This window comes from Balearica regulorum, chromosome Z (genome assembly GCF_011004875.1).
Source record: "Balearica regulorum gibbericeps isolate bBalReg1 chromosome Z, bBalReg1.pri, whole genome shotgun sequence".
Taxonomy (NCBI): domain Eukaryota; kingdom Metazoa; phylum Chordata; class Aves; order Gruiformes; family Gruidae; genus Balearica; species Balearica regulorum.
In genome coordinates, this window is record NC_046220.1 from 49,736,605 (window position 1) to 49,759,663 (window position 23,059).

The 23,059-nt window shown below is 42.2% G+C and overlaps 1 protein-coding gene and 1 non-coding gene across 4 annotated transcripts; both read left to right on the forward strand.

Annotated features, from left to right (window-relative positions):
- The first annotated feature begins 301 nt into the window (after positions 1-301).
- HAUS6 (HAUS augmin like complex subunit 6) lies at positions 302-21,810 on the forward strand. 3 transcript variants are annotated; one of them, XM_075741115.1, is made up of 17 exons: positions 307-597; positions 1,121-1,216; positions 1,952-2,030; positions 3,048-3,180; positions 4,744-4,891; positions 10,276-10,341; positions 10,465-10,516; positions 10,718-10,891; positions 11,253-11,437; positions 12,253-12,379; positions 12,960-13,059; positions 15,228-15,345; positions 16,767-16,833; positions 17,542-17,727; positions 18,592-18,727; positions 19,100-20,104; positions 21,000-21,810. In XM_075741115.1, exons 1-17 carry the CDS (start codon positions 503-505, stop codon positions 21,047-21,049), a joined length of 2,817 nt encoding a protein of 938 aa, XP_075597230.1. In that variant the 5' UTR covers positions 307-502; the 3' UTR covers positions 21,050-21,810. The 3 variants fall into 3 exon arrangements, with proteins under 3 accessions (XP_075597232.1, XP_075597230.1, XP_075597233.1); XM_075741117.1 differs by lacking the exon at positions 17,542-17,727 and having other exon boundaries at positions 302-597; XM_075741118.1 differs by lacking the exon at positions 1,952-2,030 and having other exon boundaries at positions 314-597.
- LOC142599619 (small Cajal body-specific RNA 8) lies at positions 16,531-16,660 on the forward strand. Its single transcript, XR_012833197.1, has one exon.
- Positions 21,811-23,059: the final 1,249 nt, after the last annotated feature.

Sequence of the window (23,059 nt, forward strand, 5' to 3'; positions counted from 1 at the left end):
TTACAATCCGACTACAAAATAACTTAAATAGGAAGGGCCTTCCGGATGCGTCCTCGCCCGAACGCTGCGCAAAGCGCGACGCCCCCTACGGTCAGCTCGCGCTGCTGGGGCCCTTCTCGGGGCCGGTTTCGAGCGACGGACCGGCCCCGCCCCCGCTGCTGCTCCACCCCCGTGGCCCGCCCTCTTGGGGGGCCCTCGGTATGGCGGCGGCTCCTCCTCTTCGCAGGCGGCGGGCGGGCTTTCGGCTGCGGCGGCCCCCCCGGTGGCCTACCGCCGCCCGGACTACAACTCCCGGGGGGCCGCGCGCCAAGTTCCCGTCCTCCTGTCTGGCCACCGCGGGCCGGCGGCAGCTCTCGCGGTGGTAGGGCGTGGCGTGGGCGGGCCCGCGCGCGGGAGATTTTGGCGGGCGGTGGCGGATGGCGGCCGTGGCGGCCTAGGGGCTGTCGGGCCGTCGGCCTCCACTTGCTTTCGTCGGCAGGTGTTTCGTGAGCTGCTTGGCGCTATGGACGCCGAGTGGGAGTGCGAGCATCTCTGGCTCTACGTGCTGGCCCTGGGCTTCGGCCCGGAGGCTGGTGACACCGACGTGGTATTGGGAATGTAAGTGCGCTGGGGAGCCGGGGAAGGAGGAGGAGGAGGAGGTGCGGTGTGGCCCTTTTTCGTCCGGAAGCCCCCGAGCGGGGCCCTGAGTTTCACCCAGGAGGGGGGGGGTTGGGTCTCGCCGTGGCTACCGAGGGGGCTGGTGCCCTCGACGATACGTCGTTCAGGAAATGCCTGAATTGCTGCAGTCGTCTGCGTTACCTGTGTCTGAAGAAATGAAACCCAGAAATAGTAATAACTCTTGCTCCGCGATGGATACATCCCGCGCTGTGCCGTGGAGGAGGTGAGCTGACTGGCTCCGTACCGCTTGGTTGGAAAACTTCTCCAAGAGAAAACACCCTCACCGAAATTATTTCAACTTTATTAAATAGTCGGGAGGATGTATGTTTTTAACTATGCAGAAAATAAAGCATTCAATGTATAACTTGTAACACTCTAATATAAAGTAGTATATTGTAATCGTAATGCTGTGTTAATTCGGCATCCTGACTACTTCTGATGTAGCTATTTATTTGTATATTAGGAACATATTTGAAAACCTAAACAGCAGCGTGTTTCGTGTCATTGCCCTCTTCTTGTTTGCTAAGCTGGATGCCTCACACGCAGCAGAAACTTTTGGGTAAGTCTTTGGCTTGTGATGTTATTGCTGTGCACATAAGAATATGGTTTCTGAAGTTGCTGAGGGGGGGGGAAAGGTGATCTCAGGGGGGATGCTGTGGAAAAAGAACACACGGAGAATTTGTTTCCTCTTGATCACAACTCTGTAGTGTATCGGAAAACTTGCCGTAATTAAAGTTCTTTCTGATAGTATCTGTAACTTGGCGAGTTTGGTAAAAACTTTCATAGCTGCAAAGTAATTGTATCTTTCCCAGTCATTTCCCTGACCAAACAGCAAGTAGCACTTGGCAGTTACAGATTGCTGCCAGGATCTTCAACATGGCAAGAACCTCATCTTCATTAATGTTTTTCCTCATATAGCTGAGCTATTTTAGCTTACACATTAAAAAAATGGCTGAAAGAAGTCCAGTGATGTGAAAATGGTCAGCAGTTCCCCCCCCCCCCCCCCCCCCCCCTTCCTTTCTCCTGAGTTAGAGCTGCAGGCAAATCTGTCTCTGAAATAGTCTGTGATTAACTTATTATGGCAAGAAAACCTTGTTATTTAACAAGCTTTTAGCTATTCTTGGTCTAGGCTATATTCCCACATTTTGTGGCTCCTCCAAAAGACATCACTAAGAAATCTTTGTCTTAGTCTTGTTCTTACAGTGGTTAGTTAGGTAACTGAATACTTAAACATGTTTTGAAATTGCTTTTTCTTTTTTGTTCTTCTTTTTCCCCATCCTTTTTAAATGGAAAGAGACTGGTCCTTTCAAGTAGGAAACTTCACAGATCCTGAATTTAGGAAGCAGTGCATTATATGGCTAAAAGATATTGCAGTGAGTATTACGAAGAGTGGAAACTGATGCTCTACTGGTTTCTGAGATCTCATTCTTTTTTCAAGAGATTATGTCGTGCTTTAAATTAAGACTTTTAAATAAGATTGTTTTACCAAAGAAATCAGTTTTACCTTGTGTCTTATTTCACATAGTTTATCTTTGGCTTGTTTGAGGAAAAAATTGTGGCATGGTGGAATTTAAATGACAGAGACTTAATCTTGCATCTTAAAACTGCTGTGACTTACTTCGAAATAATGGTATTTGATTAAACAGAGGTCTAGAGGGTTCCTCAGCTCTGGGTGAGGATAATTTTCTTTAACTTGACAGGTGTTTTCTTAAGTTGCCTGGAAAGGTGTTTATTATTGTAAAAGTGGTTTTAGATGCACGAAAAACTTCTTTAACATTAGTCTTTCCATATATATGGGGAAAGGGACTAAAGTTTAAGGCGAGCTTTCTAAAGTAAAAGAGACAAAACAAAACTGATTGCTTCAGGTATCATTGGCTATTATGTTATCTTCTCATGCTGCCTTTGTTTTAATGATGGTTCTAGAAATCAGGTCTTTATGTACTGGAACACTTTTATTTTTTAGTAGTAACTTACAAGGTGAAAGCCAACAATGCACTATCTTTGAGTAAGATAAAAGCAGAACAAAGTACACTGATTAATGACTTCAGTAGAAAATATGAAAGAAGAATGTTTTTTCAAAGGTAGGGATTACCAGTTAGGAGTGAGAAGGGCAGAGATTTCTAATGTTTACCCAACACTGATTTCAGTCTTTGTATTGAAACTTTCACATACAGAACTAGGCATGGTGGGGGGGAACATTCAAAAAGTTCTAGTCTCTTCTGCTGACTAGAGTAGATGTCAGCTGTGGTGGCAAAGTAATTTAGCTTCACATCAGGCTTGCTAGCTGGTAGGCTACGGTGTTTTGGTACTTGGCTGTATGTTTGGTAGCTGCTGTTTAGGCTTTGTTTCTTAGATTAGTTTTGTGTTTAAAACCATTTTGACTTTTCTAGAACAAAGAGGAAAGCTGTCTTCCACAAATTCAGCCTTCTTCCTTGATATCTCCTGCTGGTCCTAAATTTATCCGACTCTTGTATCAGTTTGCAAAACATGTATTGATTGAGGACATGAAAATGAACTCCAAAGGTAAGCTGTGATGGAATAATAAAAGTACTTCATTTGTCATGTTTGAAAGTGAAGCTGTCAAGTTTTTAATATATGTGTGGTGGGTTGACTCTGGCTGGAGACCAGGTGCCCACCAGAGCCGCTCTATCACTCCCCTCGTTCACTTGGCAGGAGAGGAAAAGTATAAGAAAGTGCTTGTGGGGTGAGATAAGGACAGTGAGAGATCCCTCACTAATTATCATCACAGGCAAAGCAGACTGAACTTAGAGAAAAATTTATCTAATTTATTACCAAGCAAAACAGAGTAGAGCAATGAGAAATAAAATCAAATCTTAAAACACCTTCCCCCAGCCCTCCCATCTTCCCGGGCTCAACTTCCCTCCTGGTTTCAACCCTTAGCAGCACAGGGGGACGAGGAATGGGGGTTATGGTCAGTTGATGACACATTGTTTTCTGCCGCTCCCTCATCCTCCAGGGGAGGACTCCCCTGCTCCAGCGTGGGGTGCCTGTCACAGGAGACAGTCCTTCATGAACTGCTCCAGTGTGGGTCTCTCCCACGGGGTGCAGACCTTCAGGAGCAGAGTGTTCCAGCATGGGTCTCCCACAGGGTCACAAGTCCTGTCAGCAAACCTGCTCTGGTGTGGGCTCCTCTCTCCACAGGTCCTGCCAGGAGCTTGCTCTGGCACGGGCTTTCCACAGGGCCACAGCCTCCTTCAGGTATCTCCACCTGCTCCAGCATGGGGTCCTCCATGGGCTGCAGGTGGAATCTCTGCTCCAGCACCTGGAGCACCTCCTGCCACTCCTTCTTCACTGACCTGGGTGTCTGCAAAACTTTCTCACATCTTCTCACTTCTCTCTCTGGTTGCAAAAGCTCTCCCTAACTTGCTTTTTCCTTTCTTAACTATGTTATCACAGAGGCGCTGATTGGCTTGGCCTTGGCCAGCGCTGGGTCCGTCTTGGAGCCGGCTGGCATTGGCTCTATCAGACACAGGGGAAGCTTCTAGCAACTTCTCACAGAAGCCACCCCTGTAGCCACCCCCCGCTACCAAAACCTTGCCACACAAACCCAATACAATATGCCAAGAGCTTTGAGCAGTTCTGAGTTGGCTGCTGAGTTCAAAATCTTTCACACAGTTGTGTGCACTTGCATAGAGCTACTGCTGACAGAACAACACAAATTGTTTTTGTTTTCTGTTGCTTTATGGGTCTTGCTCCAAGGTTCATCTGTTTAATGCTGTACACCATTATCCACACAAGCAGTGGTTTGGTCCAGAAGTGTTGGACCACTATTCTATACTCTTTCTCACAACTTGACAAGTTCTGAAGGATCAGAACTGTCTATTTGAGGCATCTTGTATTGTTTTGGTGACCTAAAAGAGTAGGGAAAAGGAGTGAGAGTAGGGGAGTGAAAATGTATACAACAGAAAGAACTGGCAAAAGAGATAGTATGCTGTGTACTCCATTTCAGTCCAGGTAAAATGGGCATCTTGATTTGTGATTTTTTTCAGTTCAAGCTAGGTAGATTAGGAAGTTGTCTATTGGCTAAAAGTGAACGATGTAATCCAAACATTAACTTTTTTTTAGGCACTGATATACCTTTTGCTGAAGCTGTAAAGATGACACCTACAGATACGTACATGGCAAATGCAAGATGTAGAGTTGCATACAACAAACTTCTGCAAATTTTTGAAAAGGAACATTTTGTTATTCAAGAATATGAGAAAAAAGCACAGTAAGTAATGCATTTAAAGAAATGTCTTTTCATAAAAGCTTTTATGTGTATGTGTTTTTAAAAGGATTTGAGAAGGCTGCGTCTGCTTTACATCATGAGTTCTGTTGAGCTTGTCCCCATTTTTTTCCCCCTCAACGTCCTTTAATTGACAGTTTGTCCTGGGTTCAGCTAGGATAGAATTAATTTTCACCAGAAGCTGGGATGGGACACCGCCAGGACAGGTGACCCAAACTAGTCGAAGGGAGTATTTCATACCATGTGACATCATGTTCAGTATAAAAGGGGGGCTAGTTGGGGAGGGGCTAGTTGGGGGGGGGGTGGCGTGGCTTCGGAGGGGTCTGAGCATGTGGTCTGAGTCGTTGGGTGAGAAACTGCATTGTGTGTCACCAGTTCTGTGTGTTCTGTTAAGTACTGTTGTTATTTCGCTCTCCCTTTGCTGTCCCAGTAAACTGTCCTTATCCCAACCCATGAGGCTTTACCTTTGTCTTCCCATTCTCCTCCCCATCCCACTGGGGGAGGCAGGGGTGAGTGAGCAGCCACATGGTGCTCAGCTGCTGGCTGGGGCTAAACATGACACAGTTCTACTGTTTGTGGGGTCTTCTGTGAAGCATAGTAGTCTAAAGAAATTATTTCTTCAGTTAGGAGGTGCTGTATTTTGGAAGATATGGTTACTTCGGCATTAAAAAATGATCAGGGAATTGTGCATGTATGTCACTACCATTTCTTAACGTTTGAAGGGTCCTGTCTTAGAATATAACTGCCTCAGGATGAAATATTTGGCCTTCGCTTAATCAGTGTGGGACATCCTTAATTATTTCACCAAAATTATGATATTCTTGTGTACAGAAAACATGCCCAGTTTGAGAAACAAGAATAACTGGAACTTTCTGTGCAGACAGAGTTATGTATAATTGGAATTTGCAGAATTTGGATAGGATAGTGTTGTGGTTTAACCCCCACTGCAGCTAAGCCCCACTTAGCCACTCACTCCCCACCCCCTTGGTGGAATGGGGGAGAGAATTGGAAGGGTAAAAGTGAGGAAACTTGTGAGTTGAAATAAAGACAGTTTAATAGGTAAAGTAAAAGCTGCACACACAAGCAAAGCAAAACAAGGAATTCATAGAATCATAGATGGGTTTGGGTTGGAAGGGACATCGAAGATCATCTAGTTCCAACCCCCCTGCTACAGGCAGGGACACCCTGCACTAGACCACGGTGCCCAAAGCCCCATCCAACCTGGCCTTGAACACTTCCAGGGATGGGGCATCCACAGCTTCTCTGGGCAACCTGTTCCAGTGTCTTACCACTCTAACAGTAAAGAATTTCTTTCTAACATCCAATCTAAATCGACCCTCCTTCAGCTTAAACCCATTACCCCTTGTCCTGTCCCTACACTCCCTGATAAACAGTCCCTCACCATCTTTCCTGTAGGCCCCTTCAGGTACTGGTAAGCCGCAATTAGATCTCCCAAGAGCCTTCTTTTCTCCAGGCTGAACAACCCCAACTCTCTCAGCCTGTCCTCACAGGAGAGGTGCTCCAGCCCTCCGATCAGCTTCGTGGCCCTCCTCTGGACTCACTCCAACAGCTCCATGTCTCTCCTGTACTGGGGCCCCCAGAGCTGGACGCAGTACTCCAGGTGGGGTCTCACAAGAGCAGAGTAGAGGGGCAGGATCACCTCCCTCGACCTGCTGGTCACACTGTTTTTGATGCAGCCCAGGACACGGTTGGCTTTCTGGGCTGCAAGCGCACACTGCCGGCTCACGTTGAGCTTCCCATCCATCAATACCCGCAAGTCCTTCTCAGGGCTGCTTTCAATCCATTCCTTGCCCAGCCTGTAGGTGTGCTTGGGATTGCTCTGACCCACATGCAGGACCTTGCACTTGGCCTTGTTGAACTTCATGCGGTTCACACGGGCGCACCTCTCCAGCCTGTCAAGGTCCCTCTGGATGGCATCCCTTCCCTGCAGCATGTTGACTGCACCACACAGCTTGGTGTCATTGGCAAACTTGCTGAGGGTGCACTCGATCCCACTGTCCATGTTGCTGACAAAGATGTTGAACAGTGCCGGTCCCAGTACCGACCCCTGAGGAACACCACTCGTCACCGTTCTCCACTTGGACATTGAGCCGTAGATCACAACTCTTTGAGTGCGACCATCCAGCCGATTCCTTATCTACTGAGTGGTCCATCCATCAGCTCCTTGTCTCTCCAATTTACACACAAGGATGTTGTGCGGGACAGTGTCACAAGCCTTGCACAAATCCAGGTAGATGACGTCAGTTGCCCTTCCCTTATTCACCGATGCTGTAACCCCATCATAGAAGGCCACCTAACTTGTCAGGCGTGATTTGCGCTTAGTGAAGCCATGTTGGCTGTCACCAATCACCACCTTATTTTCCATGTGCCTGAGCACAGTCTCCAGGAGGGTCTGCTCCATGATCTTGCCAGGCACGGAGGTGAGACTGACTGACCTGTAGTTCCCTGGGTGTTCCTTCCCAACTGCCCATGGGCAGGCAGGTGTTCAGCCACCTCCAGGACAGCAGGGCTCCATCATGTGTAATGGTTACTTGGGAAGACAAATGCCATCGCTCTGAATGCCACCCCCTTCCTCCTTCTTCTCCCAGCTTTATATACTTGGGCATGACCTCATATGGCATGGACTATCCCTTTGGTCAGTTGGAGTCAGCTGTACTGGCTGTATCCCCTCCCTACTCCTTGTGCACCCCCAGCCTACTCTCTGGTGGGGTGAGAAGGAGAAAAGGCCTTGGCTCTGTGTAAGCACTGCTCAGCAGTAACAAAATCTTCCCTGTGTTATCAATACTTTTTTCAGCACAAATCCAAAACGTAGCATCATAGAGTCTCCTGAGAAGAAAATTAACTCTATCCCAGGTAGTTTACATGACTGGAGCACTGTCATGGACAGTTGTAAGCTATTTAGTAAATGGCAGAAAAGGAGGCAGAGTTGCACTGTAGGTAAAAGACCAATTTCAGTGCATGTAGCATAGCTCCTTACAAGAGGACTGGTCTGTTTCATGCGTTTGGATAAAGATTAGAGGGTTTAGCATCAAGGGAGACCTTATGGTGGGGGTCTACTATACACTTCTTCCTCTATACGAGGGAAGGTATATGAAGCTGCCTTCAGACGAACTGAAGCGCCTCAGACATGCAGCCTTTGATTCTTGCAGAGGACTTCATCTTACCATGGTATTTGCTGGGAAAGCAATACAGAGGTGCATTAGCAATAGGGGAAAAGTGGCGTGTGTTGAGGATTACTTTGTAATGCAATCGCTGGGTGTGCTGAGTACGACTGGTGCTCTTCTGAACTCAAGTGCTTACAAGCAAGAGGGACTTTTGTGCAGACATAACTACCAACAGGAGCCTTATGGTCACTGTAGCCAAGACTGTAGAACTTAAGATCCTAAGGAACATGAGGAAGACAAGTGGAAGAATAATGACAGTGGATTTAAAAGAGCGGATTTCCACTTGCCCAGGGAACTGCTAGGAGGTATTCTGTGAAAAACAGAAGCTCTTGGGGGTGCTAGGATATTTTCAGAGATCCTTGCTGAAGCTCAAGCATGGTCCATCCCCTTAAGGGGAAAAAGAAGCAAGCATAACAAGAAACCAACATGGTTAAAACAGTGAGCTAGTGATACAGCTCAGAAACCAAAGCAGCAGCATATGGAATATGGAGAGGGGGACTGACTCCCAGACATAAATACAGAAATATTTCTCAGGTGTGCAGCGATAAAGTTATGAAGGCCAAAGTTCAGCTAAAGGTCCTTGTCCCTATAAGGGATATTAATGACATGATTGAATGTAAACTCACCAGACTTGCAGATGATGCCAGTTCGTGAGGAAAGGTAGATATACTGGAATGAAGAACCATTACACAGAGAGACCTTGCTGGGTTTGGAGACTTGCCCAACAAGAATTTTGTGAGGTTTATCCAAGATCAGTGTGCAGTCCTGCACCTGGGATGGAGTAATCCCCAACAGCAGTACAGACTGCAGCACAGTCACACTGAGTGACTGGCTGAGAAGCAGCTCTGCTAAGAAGAACCAGAGGTGAGAGTAATGTTGGGCCACAAAGCTGAGCGTGAGTCAGCAGTGTGCCCTGCTAGCCAAGAAGACCAACAGCCTCCTAGGCTGTATGAAAAGAAACACAGCCAGCAGATAAACAGATGTATTTCACTCTACCTGGCAATTCTAAGGTCACACCTGGAACACTGCATTCAGTTTTGTTGCCGCCCCACCTCTGCAGTTGAGGAGAGAGACTGAAAGAGAGGAGAGATTCTAGCACAGGACCACAGTGATTAGAGTGTTGGAGAACTTGAAATGCATGACTAAAAGCTGTAGAAATTTGGTTTGTTTAGCCTGAGGAAGACAGAGCTCAGGGGGTTTAATTGCAATCTTCCTATATCTAAAAGGCAGTTGTAGAGAAGATGGAGGTACTGTCTTCACAAGGATATATGGTGACAGGACAAGAGGCAACAGGCCAAAGGTGCTTAAGGGAAAAATCCATCTGGATGAAAAAAAATGAATTTAAAAAATCTCATGAGAACCAACACTGGAATAAGTTGCCCAGAAAAGTGGTAGAATCTCCTTTGCTGGAAACATTTAAGACTTGGCTTGACGAGACCATGAGAAACATAATTGAAGGCTCTGCTTTCAATGGAAGGCTCAGCAATATAATTTCAGGAGGTCAAAGTCTTCTAAACTTCTCCAATTTCTATAATTCTGCATGTCCTCTCAACCTACTTAGGAAGCATTAGTGCTCTTGCTTATCTTGTGAGTGATACCCTTCAAAAACATAATTCTCTGTAGGATTTTATTCTCAACAGCGCATCAAAAGATCGTTTAGAACTCAGCACAATTCAGGCACCCATTGTTTCTGAAAATCAGGCCACCGTGTTTTCACAGGCTTAAGAATTGGCTTTGGCAAAAGAACTTTTGTGGTTCAGCTGCTCGTACTCCAGTATGCTGTTCTCTAGTTTTTTGAAACTGAGGGATTTAGGTACTGTACAATTGCTGAATATATTTGGAGCTTTGTATTGATAAACTACATTTCCAGTAACTTCATTATTGTTTTTGGGTCTAATAAACCTGTTCCAATGCAATAGAATAAGTGACAGCTTAATTGCTTAATTTACCGATATCTTAGTGGCTTTCCTGGCTATCTTTCAGCACAAAGTCATGGTGAGGAAGTCAAGAAGTTTTTGGGTTTTTTTGTTTGGTTGGGTTTTTTTGCCTTGTTCCAAAACTGCCTCATTATGCAGACTTGGAAAGAATAAGCATGATTGTTAGTGATTGTGAGGAATTGTGAGAATAGTAGAGTAGAAGCATGGATTTTTTAAAAATCTGTGGTAACCATTAGCTTTTTCCTAGGCTTTTAACTACAGAAATAAACCAGATAAACTCTGAATATGAAGTCCTGCAGATGCAGTCTTGCAAGTAAGTGTTTTTCCTTGTAACTAAGTTAGCATATATAAAATTGATTTCTTACTCAATTTTATGAAATATGGACTATAATTTCATTGTAGTTCACTTGAACTTTTGTTTTGCATGTGCATTTAGGATGAAACAAGATGACCAAAACAAAAATGACAAAACTGAGAGAATTCAAAAGGTGAGCATTTCTTTTCTGCTGTGGCAGCGTACTGTATTTCAACTTAGATTTCTACAACACTTACTCTCGGATACTGTCATTTCCACTTGCCTACCTGTGATTATGCTAGCCCCTTCATCTGCCTTTATGCTGTTTTGATACTCTGTTGTCACAGATATCAAACATTTTAATGTAGCATTTTTGTCCTTCTTACCTATTAAGGTCCGCAGTATGTGGACACTTATAATGGAAATGCTTACATCTCTGAAAAAGGAAAAGGAAGTTGTGGATTCTGTACTTGAAGAGCGTGATGGTCGGTGTATTTTAGATGGAACTAACGTTGTTTTCAGTGTTCCAGAATTGTTGGTTCACAAAGTTGAAAATGACATACACCAAGTAAGTAATTTTTGTCCTTCTTGCTAAACTGTTTTTTTTGAGGTGTGGTTTTTTTTGTTGTTGGTTGGTTTTTGTTGGTTTGGTTTTGGTTTTTATTCTCCAGGGGTATAATTAGATACCTTTAAAAAGTTGAAGTTTTCTTAATTCGTATTGCTTTATAGGCTGCTTTCAAGTAGCTGATGCTAGAAAACAAACCTGAGGCTTAAATCTAGAGTGTGTTTTTTGAAAAATGAAACAATCAGGAACTGAATCACAATACAAAGTAGAACTTTTTATCCCTGCTCTGACTACAGAAGCATAACTTTCTGATATCGATGCTGTTCACTAATTCTTTTTTTTTTCCTGCTTGCTATATTTCAAGTGTTGTACAGGAAATGTATATGAAGCTGAAAAACTGAATTTCTTAACAGTTATTCAGTTATTAAATGAAGCTTTGAGGACATTGAGAGATGCATATTTTCAATCTGAAGTAAAAAAACAACTTCAGGTCTTTGAGAATAAGCTTATGCTCCACAATGAAGTACTACAGGCTTTGGAAGCAAAGAGGTAATTGTCTGGAAATTTTCTCTGATTCCTTGTACTTTAGTCTAAGGATCATGTCTTCCTACTTGAGAGTCTTTTCTAACATAATATCACTTACGGAGAGAACATGTTGGTTCGATCTTTTTCCTTCGCCTCTGGGAAATTCACATATGTCTTGACTGTGTAACTTTTAACTGAGATTCTTCTCTAGGTAACTTCAGCTTTTTGTCCTTGCTTCATTAATATATTTTAGGCTTTTTCCTAGGGACCTCGTTTGCTAGCTGATCTGATTTTAATTTTTTTTCTTGTTATGTTAATTAGTTCTAGGATTTTAAAAACTTATCTGAAATTGGCATAGGGAAAGTTTAAGTGTGTATCTCATTGTATGTATGTATTTTAGTAAAATTGTTCTCTACTGTAAGAAACATGAAGACTACCTAGCAGCTGCTTTTTAGGTTGTGAATTTCAGTTAGTTCTTAATGCTTGCACAAATGCATTAATAAGTTGATACACATCAGAGGTTTTGCAAGATAGAGCTAGGTGCCCACCAAAACCACTCTCACTCCCCTCTTCAACTGAACAGGGGAGAGGAAATACAACAATTCGAGATAAGGACAGGGAGAGATCACTCACCAATTACTGTCATGGGCAAAACAGACTCACTTTAGAAAAAATTAATCTAATTTATTACCAAGCAAAACAGAGTAGAGTAATAAGAAATAAAACCAAATCTTAAAAACACCTACCTCCACCCCTCCCTTCTTCCCGGGCTTACCTTTACTCCTGATTTCTCTACCTCCTCCTCCTGAGCAGTGCATTTCCATTTTCATATGTTACAGGCTACGAGATGAACAGCATTGTGTGTCAGTGACTGGATCTATTTCTACAAAACAGAAATACTGGGAAGTGAAGTGGAAAAGCTTTCTTCAGCTGTGTCCTTTTGATTTTATCTTGGATCAGGATCCAGTAAGTAGTGTTCAATATGTCTGATGCTGGGGAAGAGAAGGGGTGAAGGTGAGAGAGGATGCACATCTAAGCTGGTGTGTTCTATTGCAACACTTAGGCTTTATATGTAAGGTTAGGGAATCAGCACAATATAGCAGAAATTGCTTTATGAAGTAGTCTTTCTTAAAGAAGATACATTTGACTTAATGACAGCTGGTGTCTTCGTTTGAGATGGAGGATGGAACCTTCTCGTCGAGACAGGAGATCAGTATAAGAGCAAGCTGATTGGTTTTGGTTTTGTCTATGTCCTTTTCCCTATGGAAATGGACCTTTCACGTGCTATCAACCTGAACATCTGCTGAGTTTTGGTTTTCCCTTTTAAAGTGATCTGCTGGATGAATGAACAATAATTTCTATTCTGACGCTCACATTGATAATAGGGATCTGAGGTTATACCCTTGCCTAGCTACCCAGCAGAGAAAGGAAAAGTTGCATGTTGTCTGACAGCTGGTTTGCAGAAAAGCTGTTGTAAATAATTCTGTTAATTGCTGTTGATAGGCAGGTTTTTTCAGCCTGCTTGTGTAACTTTTTCTTTTGAAAGGAACTTGATTTAAGAGCTTTGTCACCCCATTCTTGTAATCTTGCAGAAGATGATGATGATGATGATAGCGTCTTTTGTCAATATATAGTATCAAATCCAGGTAAGTGAACAGCGGAAGCTTCTTTCCCTTCTGCCTCCCCCACTCCCACTGCAATTGTTATCAAAAAGACTCTCTGCTTGCGTTTGTAAGTATCTTTGATAGTCTCTGATAATCTGGTTCTGAATGACTCCTTGCCACAATTGCTTTCAACCTTGTCGTATCCCAAAGATTCTCAGAAGCTTTTGATGGGGCAAAAAACCAATGCTGGAGGTGTTTGGTATTTTCTTGTTGAACGAAGGATGTTGAGACAGATTTCCATGCAAAGGTTCGTTCATGCATTGTGGAAAATACAATCACTCTAACAGTAAAAGTTGCTTCAGGTTGGGGGAGTAATAAGAAAGAGAGAAGGAAGATAAAACTTCTCCCATTAGCCAATGGGACCAACTGGGAAAAGAAATTGAAGGTGTCCTCCCAGGTAAGCAGCTTTGTCTGGTGCATTCTGAAATACTTATTGCACAGTAACTATGCCATTTGATCAGGACCTTACTTGATCTCTGTGTTTGTTGCTTTCAGTCATTAGGTTAATTTTGAAGTACAAAGCAATAGGGAGAAGATCCTTTTGGTTACAAAGGTGAAAGCACTGCTCCAGCAGTCTGAGGGCATGTCGTGGTTTTACTCCTGCTGGCAGCTGAGCACCACGCAGCCACTCACTCCCCCACATCGGGATGGGGGAGAGAATTGGAAGAGTGAAAGTGAGAAAACTCGTGGGTTGAGATAAAGACAGTTTAATAGGTAAAGCAAAAGCTGCGTGCACAAGTAAAGCAAAGCAAGGAATTCATTCACCACTTCCCATGGGCAGGCAGGTGTTCAGCCTTCTCCAGGAAAGCAGGGCTCTCTCACGCGTAACGGTTACTTGGGAAAACAAACGCCATCACTCCAAACACCACTGCCCCCCAGTTCCTCCTCTCCCCCCCAAGCTTCTTATAAACTGAGCATGAGGTCATATGGTATGGAGTATCCCTTTGGTCCATTTGGGTCACCTGACCTGTGTCTCCTCCCAACTTTTTGTGCACCCCCAGCCATCCCACTGGCAGGGCAGTGCGAGGAGCAGAAAAGGCCTTGGCCCCGCGTAAGCACTGCTCAACAATAGGTCCATATAACAAAAACATCTCTGTATTATCAACGCTGCCTCCAGCACAAATCCAAAACATAGCCCCATGCTAGCTACTATGAAGAAAATTAACCCTCAGCTGAAACCGGGACAGGGTATGTAGGTATAAAGCTGGAAGCTGCAAAGAAAAGGCTACAGAATTGCAAATGGAAGGTCATTTCCCTTAATTTTAAAGATTAAATCACTGTTCAGTAATACTGTGAGCTTCTGGTAATACCAGAAAGCTTGAGACAGACTGGTGTCTGTGGCATTCTCTATGCTGTGGTTAAGATGCTTGATCTGAGAATCCAGCAACTAAGAAAACTAACTTTCTGCTGGTTAACACAATAAGCTTTAAAAAAAAAAGTTAACCTCATCTAAGTTCTTGAAGTGAGCTTGGATTTTGGAGATGGTGTTGAGGTGAATACAAAAGGAAATGCCATTTATGTTTGCAGAAGCTGAAATTTAGTGTTAGTAGAGAACTACTGAGATGAAACTTTGGCTGCTTATCCAAATGATGTGCCAAAATAAATATTTATTGTTCTAGAGAGTCCTGAGCTGAGGTACGTGTACCTCTGATGTGCAAAACATATCCTTATAGTGTGCCTTGCCTTGCTTGGACTTAGGCAGTGTTGATCAGAGGGATGAGTAAGTCCACAGAGAGTTTTATTGATAAATGCAAGTGAAAATGGTAGGGAAAACATTAGTGAAATTTTGCTTTGTGGAATTGATGTGCCACACAGTTGATGCATATGTGGAGAGGAAGGTATAATGGTGACATGTGGCTTGCATTGCACTGATAGGTGCTGGGCAGCAGATAACGCATGTTCAGGAGACATGATTCTCAGGAACAACACAAATAGGTGCTGGCTGCTACTGCCATCTCTGGCTGCAGGTGGTACTTGAGCAAAAGGATTGATTTCGCTGTCCTGCTTATGTATCAATTTATTTTTCTTGAAGTGTTCATAAAGCCCATTCTGTGAATAGTCTACAGAAGTGGTCCGAGTCACTTGTGTCACCTCGGAATCCTGACCAAAAACGTGGTAGCAATAATAAAACTCTTGACTTGCTTTTCTAGATTTTTGTGACTCTATTCCTGAAGTATGTTCTAAGAAAGATGATGAGGCATTGGAAACTGTGATGGGTGATGAAGCATTGGAAACTATGATGGATGAGTCAACACCATCACCAGGATGGTATGATGTTAATGAGAAATTGATTAAAAAAAAGTGGAAAAAATTAGAAATTTACTTGTTAGAGTTGAATATATTGTGTCTCTTGATCCTTAGTGGAATATTTCAGTAGCCCGCTCCTTACATGTGACATCCACCTGATTTAGCAAGATAGTCCTAAAGTAACTGCTGCTTTTTCCAGCTGGTGACTGGTTGATCAACTGGTTGCTGCTGAATAGGATGTGCAGCAGCCAAGTTGCAAGGTTTTTATCTCACTTTTTAACTACATTATTTCAAGTTCTAAGAGGTGGGTGGAGAAAACAGAGAATTCTATTTCTCAGGCTGAGTTGAGGTAGGTATACTGAGAATAAAAGAACAGACCTTCATGGAAGCCCTTGTGTTTAAAAAAACTCAAACAACTAAAACTGAACCAAAACATAAACCCTGACTCCGAAGCAGAATTACTGTGCTAAACCTTCTCAGCGTGGCTTTTCTCATGAATTTTCTGAAATCACTTCATCCTGTAACTTCTCTTACTAAAGTTCCAGCAAAGCTAGAACACAAAACGATATTCTAAAAAGTTTTGGCCTGCTTGTCATTTACTTAGTCCAAGAAGGTTTCATGACCTTCTTAATAACAGTGTATTTCATAATATGACTTCTACACATACTTGAAAGTTGCCTACTAGGAGAGAAAGGGAGTTAGCAAAGGAAAGCTGTCCTATACTTAGACATCAGTGGATGTAGTTGCATATAAGTCTCAAAGGTTGTCCACGTAGTTAACAATTAAAGCCTGGGTTTCTCTTAGAGACTTCATACAGCATGGATTTTTGTCTGCTTCTGATTCTAAAGGCAGATAACACCAAATACTGATGTTTTAAAGTGTGCTCTTCTGAACAAGTGAGGACTGTATCTTACGTTTTAGAGAGCTATGCAATTAGCACTATGCTTATCAGAAGTGGTAAGACTCCAGTTTTTGGTAGGCAAGTGATTGTTAAATATCAGTAAGTTCATACAGGAACGGATCTGTGGATGCCAGAAGCAATTCAGAGGAAGAATATGTAGGAAAAAGAACATTATCAAGTCTGCAGAAGACTTTTCAGTTATCTTTGATTGTAGAATACAGAATACTTTTTTTACAAAATGTATCACACATTCTCTTCTTTTTCTGTTTGGTAGCCAAGGGAAAAGTTTCATATTTTATTAATTTTGGGAGGCTGATACACAGCTAGGGCTAAATCTGCTCTAATTGTCACGTGTTCTCCCTATAGTAAAATTGCCTTCTGATGACCGGGACGAATTGAGGGAAATCGTAACGGACAGATACGGGGCACACAATATTTAATAGCTTTCAACTAAGACTTCCATGCCACTTGTTTCATTTGTCTCTAAAACATCTTTTTCTTTTTTGTCCCCCTTTCCTCCCCGCTCCCCCTTCCCTGCAAGGATCTCATCAGTGCCTTTGGAGGAGTTGTCAAAAGCATCTGAAAACACAGATGTGCTAATTGAAAAGGTTATTCTTCAGTAACTTTCTACCTGACAAAGAAGTTAAACTTAGGATATTTGCTTTTTACATTGATTGGAGTCTAGATTTAGTATTTGAGGGGGAGGTGGGGTGTTTTTGGTGATAAGATTTGGGGGGGGGGGGGGTGTGTGTGTGTTTGTTTTTAAAGTAGTTTTAAAGTAGTATTTTTACACATCTGAATCAGTCCTGTAAAACTGTAAAAGCTACCTTCATTAAGCTTTAGAAAAGGACAGTAGGAAGTAGATGCACTTGTACCTGACTTCCAGTACAACGTACAGTGTCACAGATCCCCCGCTTGCCAACAACAGTCTTTGTTGTGTCAGCAGCAGTCAGACTTTGATATTTCTTTAAGTTGTGTTAACTTAAGGGTTATGATGTGGTCTAAAAGCAACTTGGATGTACAGTTTTCCATTGCATAATTGTTCACTTTATACACTTGAACAGTAGTTTGTTCAAGTTTAAGATGCAGATAAGGCATCTGTGTTCCGTGCAACACCCTATCCTAGCTACTACTTATATCCAACTTTACATATGATTCTAAAAATATTTTGTGTTTAGTTAGAATTTAAGGCTGAAATATTTTTATTGACTAAACACTAAGGCTGTTGCTGTTCAGTGTTTGTACAGCAGTTTCTTAATGTTAATTTTCTGATACTTGGGTTTAAAACTTCCAGTAATTCCTGTGTATTCCTCTAGAACTTTCATATTGAAACTTGCAAGGAGGGAAAAAATTCTGTCCCTCCACACATCTTAAAAAATGAAAAGGATGAGTCCACCGTGTCAAAAGTACGGGAGAATGCAGATGGTCATGTTATCCAGACAGAGTCTCCTGTCAAAAAAGAAGACCCTCTTAAGAAAGCCATAGATGACCTGGCAGAAGAGGTTAAGAAAAGTTATTTTTAAGTTTTTTGTCTGTTTGCTTTTAAATAAATGGTCGTTAAGTTCAGAGAATGAATTACTAATTATATCACAAAATGCCTCTTGTAATCCACATACATCAAAAGTTACTTTTTGCTGTTAGATATTAATCAGGGGCACTAAGTTTTAGGGGTGACTGCCCAATTGAGTACAGCCTGAAAGCATGGAGCTTGTGCAGTTATACTTACAAATCATGGTGAAGTGAATAGCATTTTTAGAATCATGGTATGATTTTTATCACCTTATAATTTAATCTATGAACCACTGTATGTATTAAGAATTCAACAGCCCTTTCTGTTTTTGAAGTTATGCAGGTTAAATATTTAACAGGGGCTTGGAAATTTTAAGTAGGAATTTTAAGTATTTCCTGGTTTAGGTATTTTATTTAAGATTTAATTGAAAAATTCCTTCACAAGAGTTACTGTAAAATGTGCCACAGCTTGATTTGGAAAGTAAATTACATCTTTCACTGAAATGGTACAGTTATTTTTCATCTACTAAAATGTAAATACAGCTCTAATCTTTATGCTTATGCAGTTCTTGTCTTAAATATATTCTATCTGAGCACATTTTCTCATTTTAAATGTGGATTCATAGATGATGAGGGAGTTTAGAATTGAAATCTGATTTCAGTCCGCTATCTTCATTTTGTGTTTGTAGGACGCTGTGGTTGTTGTGAGCCTAAGTAGTAAATGACAGAAGAAGAGTCAGGAGATTCCAGACTCTTCAGATCACTAGGAGAATGGGATTTATTTTGAGCCCTAACTGACAAATGAAGAGGCTATAATTTTGCTTTCTCAGGATTCACTCTTCTCTAATATGCTACAGGTTGCAAAAACAGTGATAGCTGAGTCATCTCAGAGTGGTGAAGGAAAAGCAATGGGATTAGAAGATCTCATTAGCTCACTGGCTTTTAACCCATTTCTAACAAGGAAACAAATTCCCAGAACGCCAGAAAATCTGCGTAAGTCTTAAAGTTTGTTTTTATAATACTCATTGTTTAGAAATGTGATTAGTTCATTGACGTTGTGCCTGTCACACCAGAACAAAACCATAATTATTTCAGTGAAGCTGCAAGTTATCCTAATGGCTCACTCTGTAACACAACATGGTGGGCCTAATATGATGTGAATACTGTGAATTTGATTTAACGTAGGGTTGGGGTTTTTTTTCCCTCTGTGTGGAATCTGCTTTGTGTTGAGGAAGAAAACTAAGCATAAACAATGTAAAGCAGCTATACATCTTTCTTGGATTGCTTATGTTGCTGAAGGGATGGAAGAAAAAAGATTGATTGAGAGTATGATACTAAAATTTTACCTTGATTTCTTCCATTTAGTTACTGAAATTAGAAGTTCATGGAGAAAAGCTATTCAGACTGAGGGTTCATCAGACACAGAGCTGGCCGCAACTGAAGTAGTGACAGAAGATGCTCCCATGGATGTTAGACCTATAATGCAGAAGGCTGCAGACTCTAGTTTCCTGTCCTCTATCCTTGCATCTCCTGTACCTGACTTTGATCCTCCCTTGTCAGAAAGGAAGTCCCAATTAAGTTCTACAGAAGTTAGACCTCAAAAGGAGATAAGTCATAACATTGAATCTCTAATTTCAGAAACTTCTAGAATGCGAGAGAGTGAGGGAACTGAAGAACAGGAATTAAAATATATTGTTTTAAACAAAAGTTCTGTAGAAGATCCAGAAGAACAGACTTTTCAATATGTAAAGAAGAGCATGAATAATGCAGATACTTGTTCAGAAAACAATAGTAGAACAAATGTTCTACCTTCAGACCACTCTCTGGGATCCTTAATGGATGGGACACTGCCCTGCAATGTACCTCCATTGTTAAGTTCTATCAGATGTGAAGTTTCCTCTCTGAGTATATTGGATGAGTCATTTCCAGAAGAACTTGTTAGCATGGATCCTAACAGATCTGCAAGCTTAGAGCCTGATTGTGCTGTAATAGACAGCACATATGTAACAGGTGGCTCAGAAAATGAGGATATTAAAAAATCAAAGCTAGACCTACAGTCCCTCTTCAACACATATAAAGCGCTGGAAGAGACTACATCTAGAAGTGAAGAGGAGCTGCATCAAGCGCATAAAGGAGGTGAATCTGTAAGTTGTAGATCAGACCTAAGTCTTGCACCAGAAGAAAGAGATGAATTGTATGGTCCTCTAGAACTCTTCTGCTTGGGAGAGGAATTTACCAAGATGCCATCGCCAGTATCTCTTGATGAAAGAAAATATTCCCTGTCATCTTTGCTGGTGTCCTGTCAACATCTGGAGGAAATGGCATCAATGGTACATGAAATCCCATTAGACTTAATACATAAATTGAAGGGTAAGTGTCCATGTACTTTAGCAATAAGATTTTGCTCATTCTGCCACTGGATATACTATCATAAATAACCTACTCTGAAAATACACATCTAAACTCAGCTGTGGAAGCATAGGGAGACAGATTATTTGTATGCTTATTCCTTATGGAAGATGAGACATAAAAGCAAGGGAAACGTGCTTCCTTTAGTTATATCAGTATCTTGCAAGTAGGAGGAAAGGTGCTCATCGGACTTTTGGAGGTAATCTGCAGCTGTTTAAAAAAAAACCTTAAGGTGCATTAGCAATGGAGTGATGTGAAGGTAAATTTTGAGAATTCACAGAGTTAGTTTGAAACAGTGTTTACTCTGAACAAATTTGGCTATATAGAAATGTGTAGTAGGTAATAGGGACTTTTGTGAGGTCAGTCAGGTGTTCATAGTCTGTAATACTTTATTAATATACCTTTTATTCTGAAATATCCTGCATTCCAGCCTGCCTGGCCCCTCACCCCATTTCCCACAGAAGTATCAACCTTTTTTAACCACTAGTGCAGTGTTCAGTTACATGTGAAGTCAATTTTTGAAATGTGTTAATAAAAATGAGCCAGTAATGGTGATATGGAAGACCTTCACCAAAACAGGTGGTATTCAATAGAGTACTGAGAATTTAACACAAAAAGCTAGTCTCAAAATGTAGTGAGATTTATACTTTGTGCAAAGGCTTGCTGCACTTGAGCTTTTGCTTAAAATTATGGCTGTACTGATAGAAGATGATTTTACCTTACTTGGAACAATTACCAAAATTAGAAGTACCATTTCATAGATACTTTTAAAATATATATCAGACATTTTTGGAGCAGTATTTCTGTCAAGGAGTTTAAGATTATTGAGTGCTAAGTAATATACTTTTTCTTCCAGATAAAGAGCAATTGAATGAGAAGCGGGGCACGAAGGAAACATCGTCATGATAGAATTTGTAAAGCAGAAGAATAACCATAGTAGTACAATTATGATTCACTTGATCATGTAACATTTTGTCCAAGGACTGCCTAGATGGAGAAGCTGAACTTCTATTTTTTTCTAGAGACTGTATTCCACTATCCTTGTTTACGAGTGTCAGTTGCCTGCTCTGGTTCTTCCAGTTTCATTTCCATAGTAGCATTTTATGTGTAGACCATCACTTATGCTTAAAAAGGAATATGACTTTTGTATATATTTTTTTTAAAATAGATGTTGAATAGATGGTATAATCCTAGAAAACGGAAAAGTCCCAAATGAGGAAATAGTGAAATCTTTGGTGTCTCTGTCTTCCCCCTAACTTGCATCTAACCTCCCACTCCTCTACCCCCCAAAAAAAATCCACCCAAATTTTACTTGGTGCTCTGTGTTCATTGGATTCTTCACTCTTACTGAGACTTCTGGTCAATATTGCCATAAGTTCTACCTGTTGATAGAGGCTGCTCTGTTTTCACTTCCACTGAAGTGCCTATTTTCTTACACGTATTATTAAATACATGTTTTACATTGAAGTTGTAAGAATGAATGACTTGTGGTAGTGTTAATACCATTTGGGGGATTGTGATGGAAGTAACTGATAATACAGCTTGTGGTGGGGTAGGAATGTAAAAATTGATGTTCCAGCAGATAAACTTACTGTAAAAGTACAGCCCCCTAACCTGATGTGTTTAGAGATTTGAAGCATTGCTACGTAAAGTTGATTTTCTGTTCTGGTATATGATTCTATGATTCTATAATATCTTTTTCTTCATTTCTTCGAAAACAGTTGCAAATAGGATTTAAGAAGATTCTCTGCCTGTATTTGACATCTTCCTTATATTGCACAATTTGACAAGCTTTATGAAGAGAGATTTTACGTGGCTAGTTGGGCAAGCTATAATGTGGCTGCTAACATGTTCATAGAATCATAGACGGGTTTGGGTTGGAAGGGACATCAAAGATCATCTAGTTCCAACCCCCCTGCTACAGGCAGGGACACCCTCCACTAGACCACGTTGCCTAAAGCCTCATCCAACCTGGTCTTAAACACTTCCAGGGATGGGGCCTCCACAACCTCTCTGGGCAACCTGTTCCAGTACCTCACCACTCTAACAGTAAAGAATTTCTTTCTAACATCCAATCTAAATCGACCCTCCTTCAGCTTAAACCCATTACCCCTTGTCCTGTCCCTACACTCCCTGATAAACAGTCCCTCACCATCTTTCCTGTAGGCCCCTTCAGGTACTGGTAAGCCGCAATTAGATCTCCCCAGAGCCTTCTTTTCTCCAGGCTGAACAATCCCAACTCTCTCAGCCTGTCCTCACAGGAGAGGTGCTCCAGCCCTCCGATCAGCTTCGTGGCCCTCCTCTGGACTCACTCCAACAGGTCCATGTCTCTCCTGTACTGGGGCCCCCAGAGCTGGAAGCAGTACTCCAGGTGGGGTCTCACAAGAGCAGAGTAGAGGGGCAGGATCACCTCCCTCAACCTGCTGGTCACACTGTTTTTGATGCAGCCCAGGACACGGTTGGCTTTCTGGGCTGCAAGCGCACACTGCCGGCTCACGCAGAGCTTCTCATCCATCAATACCCGCAAGTCCTTCTCCTTGGGGCTGCTTTCAATCCATTCCTTGCCCAGCCTGTAGGTGTGCTTGGGATTGCGCTGACCCACGTGCAGGACCTTGCACTTGGCCTTGTTGAACTTCATGCGGTTCACACGGGCGCACCTCTCCAGCCTGTCAAGGTCCCTCTGGATGGCACCCCTTCCCTGCAGCATGTTGACTGCACCACACAGCTTGGTGTTGTTGGCAAACTTGCTGAGGGCGCACTCAATCCCACTGTCCGTGTTGCCGACAAAGATGTTGAACAGTGCTGATCCCAGTACCGACCCCTGAGGAACACCACTCATCACCATTCTCCACTTGGACATTGAGCCATTGACCACAATTCTTTGAGTGTGACCATCCAGCCGATTCCTTATCCACC

Excerpts from the sequence above, each read along its gene's own strand:
- HAUS6 (XM_075741115.1), top strand. The coding sequence starts at position 503 with ATGGACGCCGAGTGGGAGTGCGAGCATCTCTGGCTCTACGTGCTGGCC. Across the intron at positions 2,031-3,047 it reads TATGGCTAAAAGATATTGCA|AACAAAGAGGAAAGCTGTCT; the intron begins GTGAGTATTACG and ends TGACTTTTCTAG. Across the intron at positions 17,728-18,591 it reads TAGATGACCTGGCAGAAGAG|GTTGCAAAAACAGTGATAGC; the intron begins GTTAAGAAAAGT and ends AATATGCTACAG.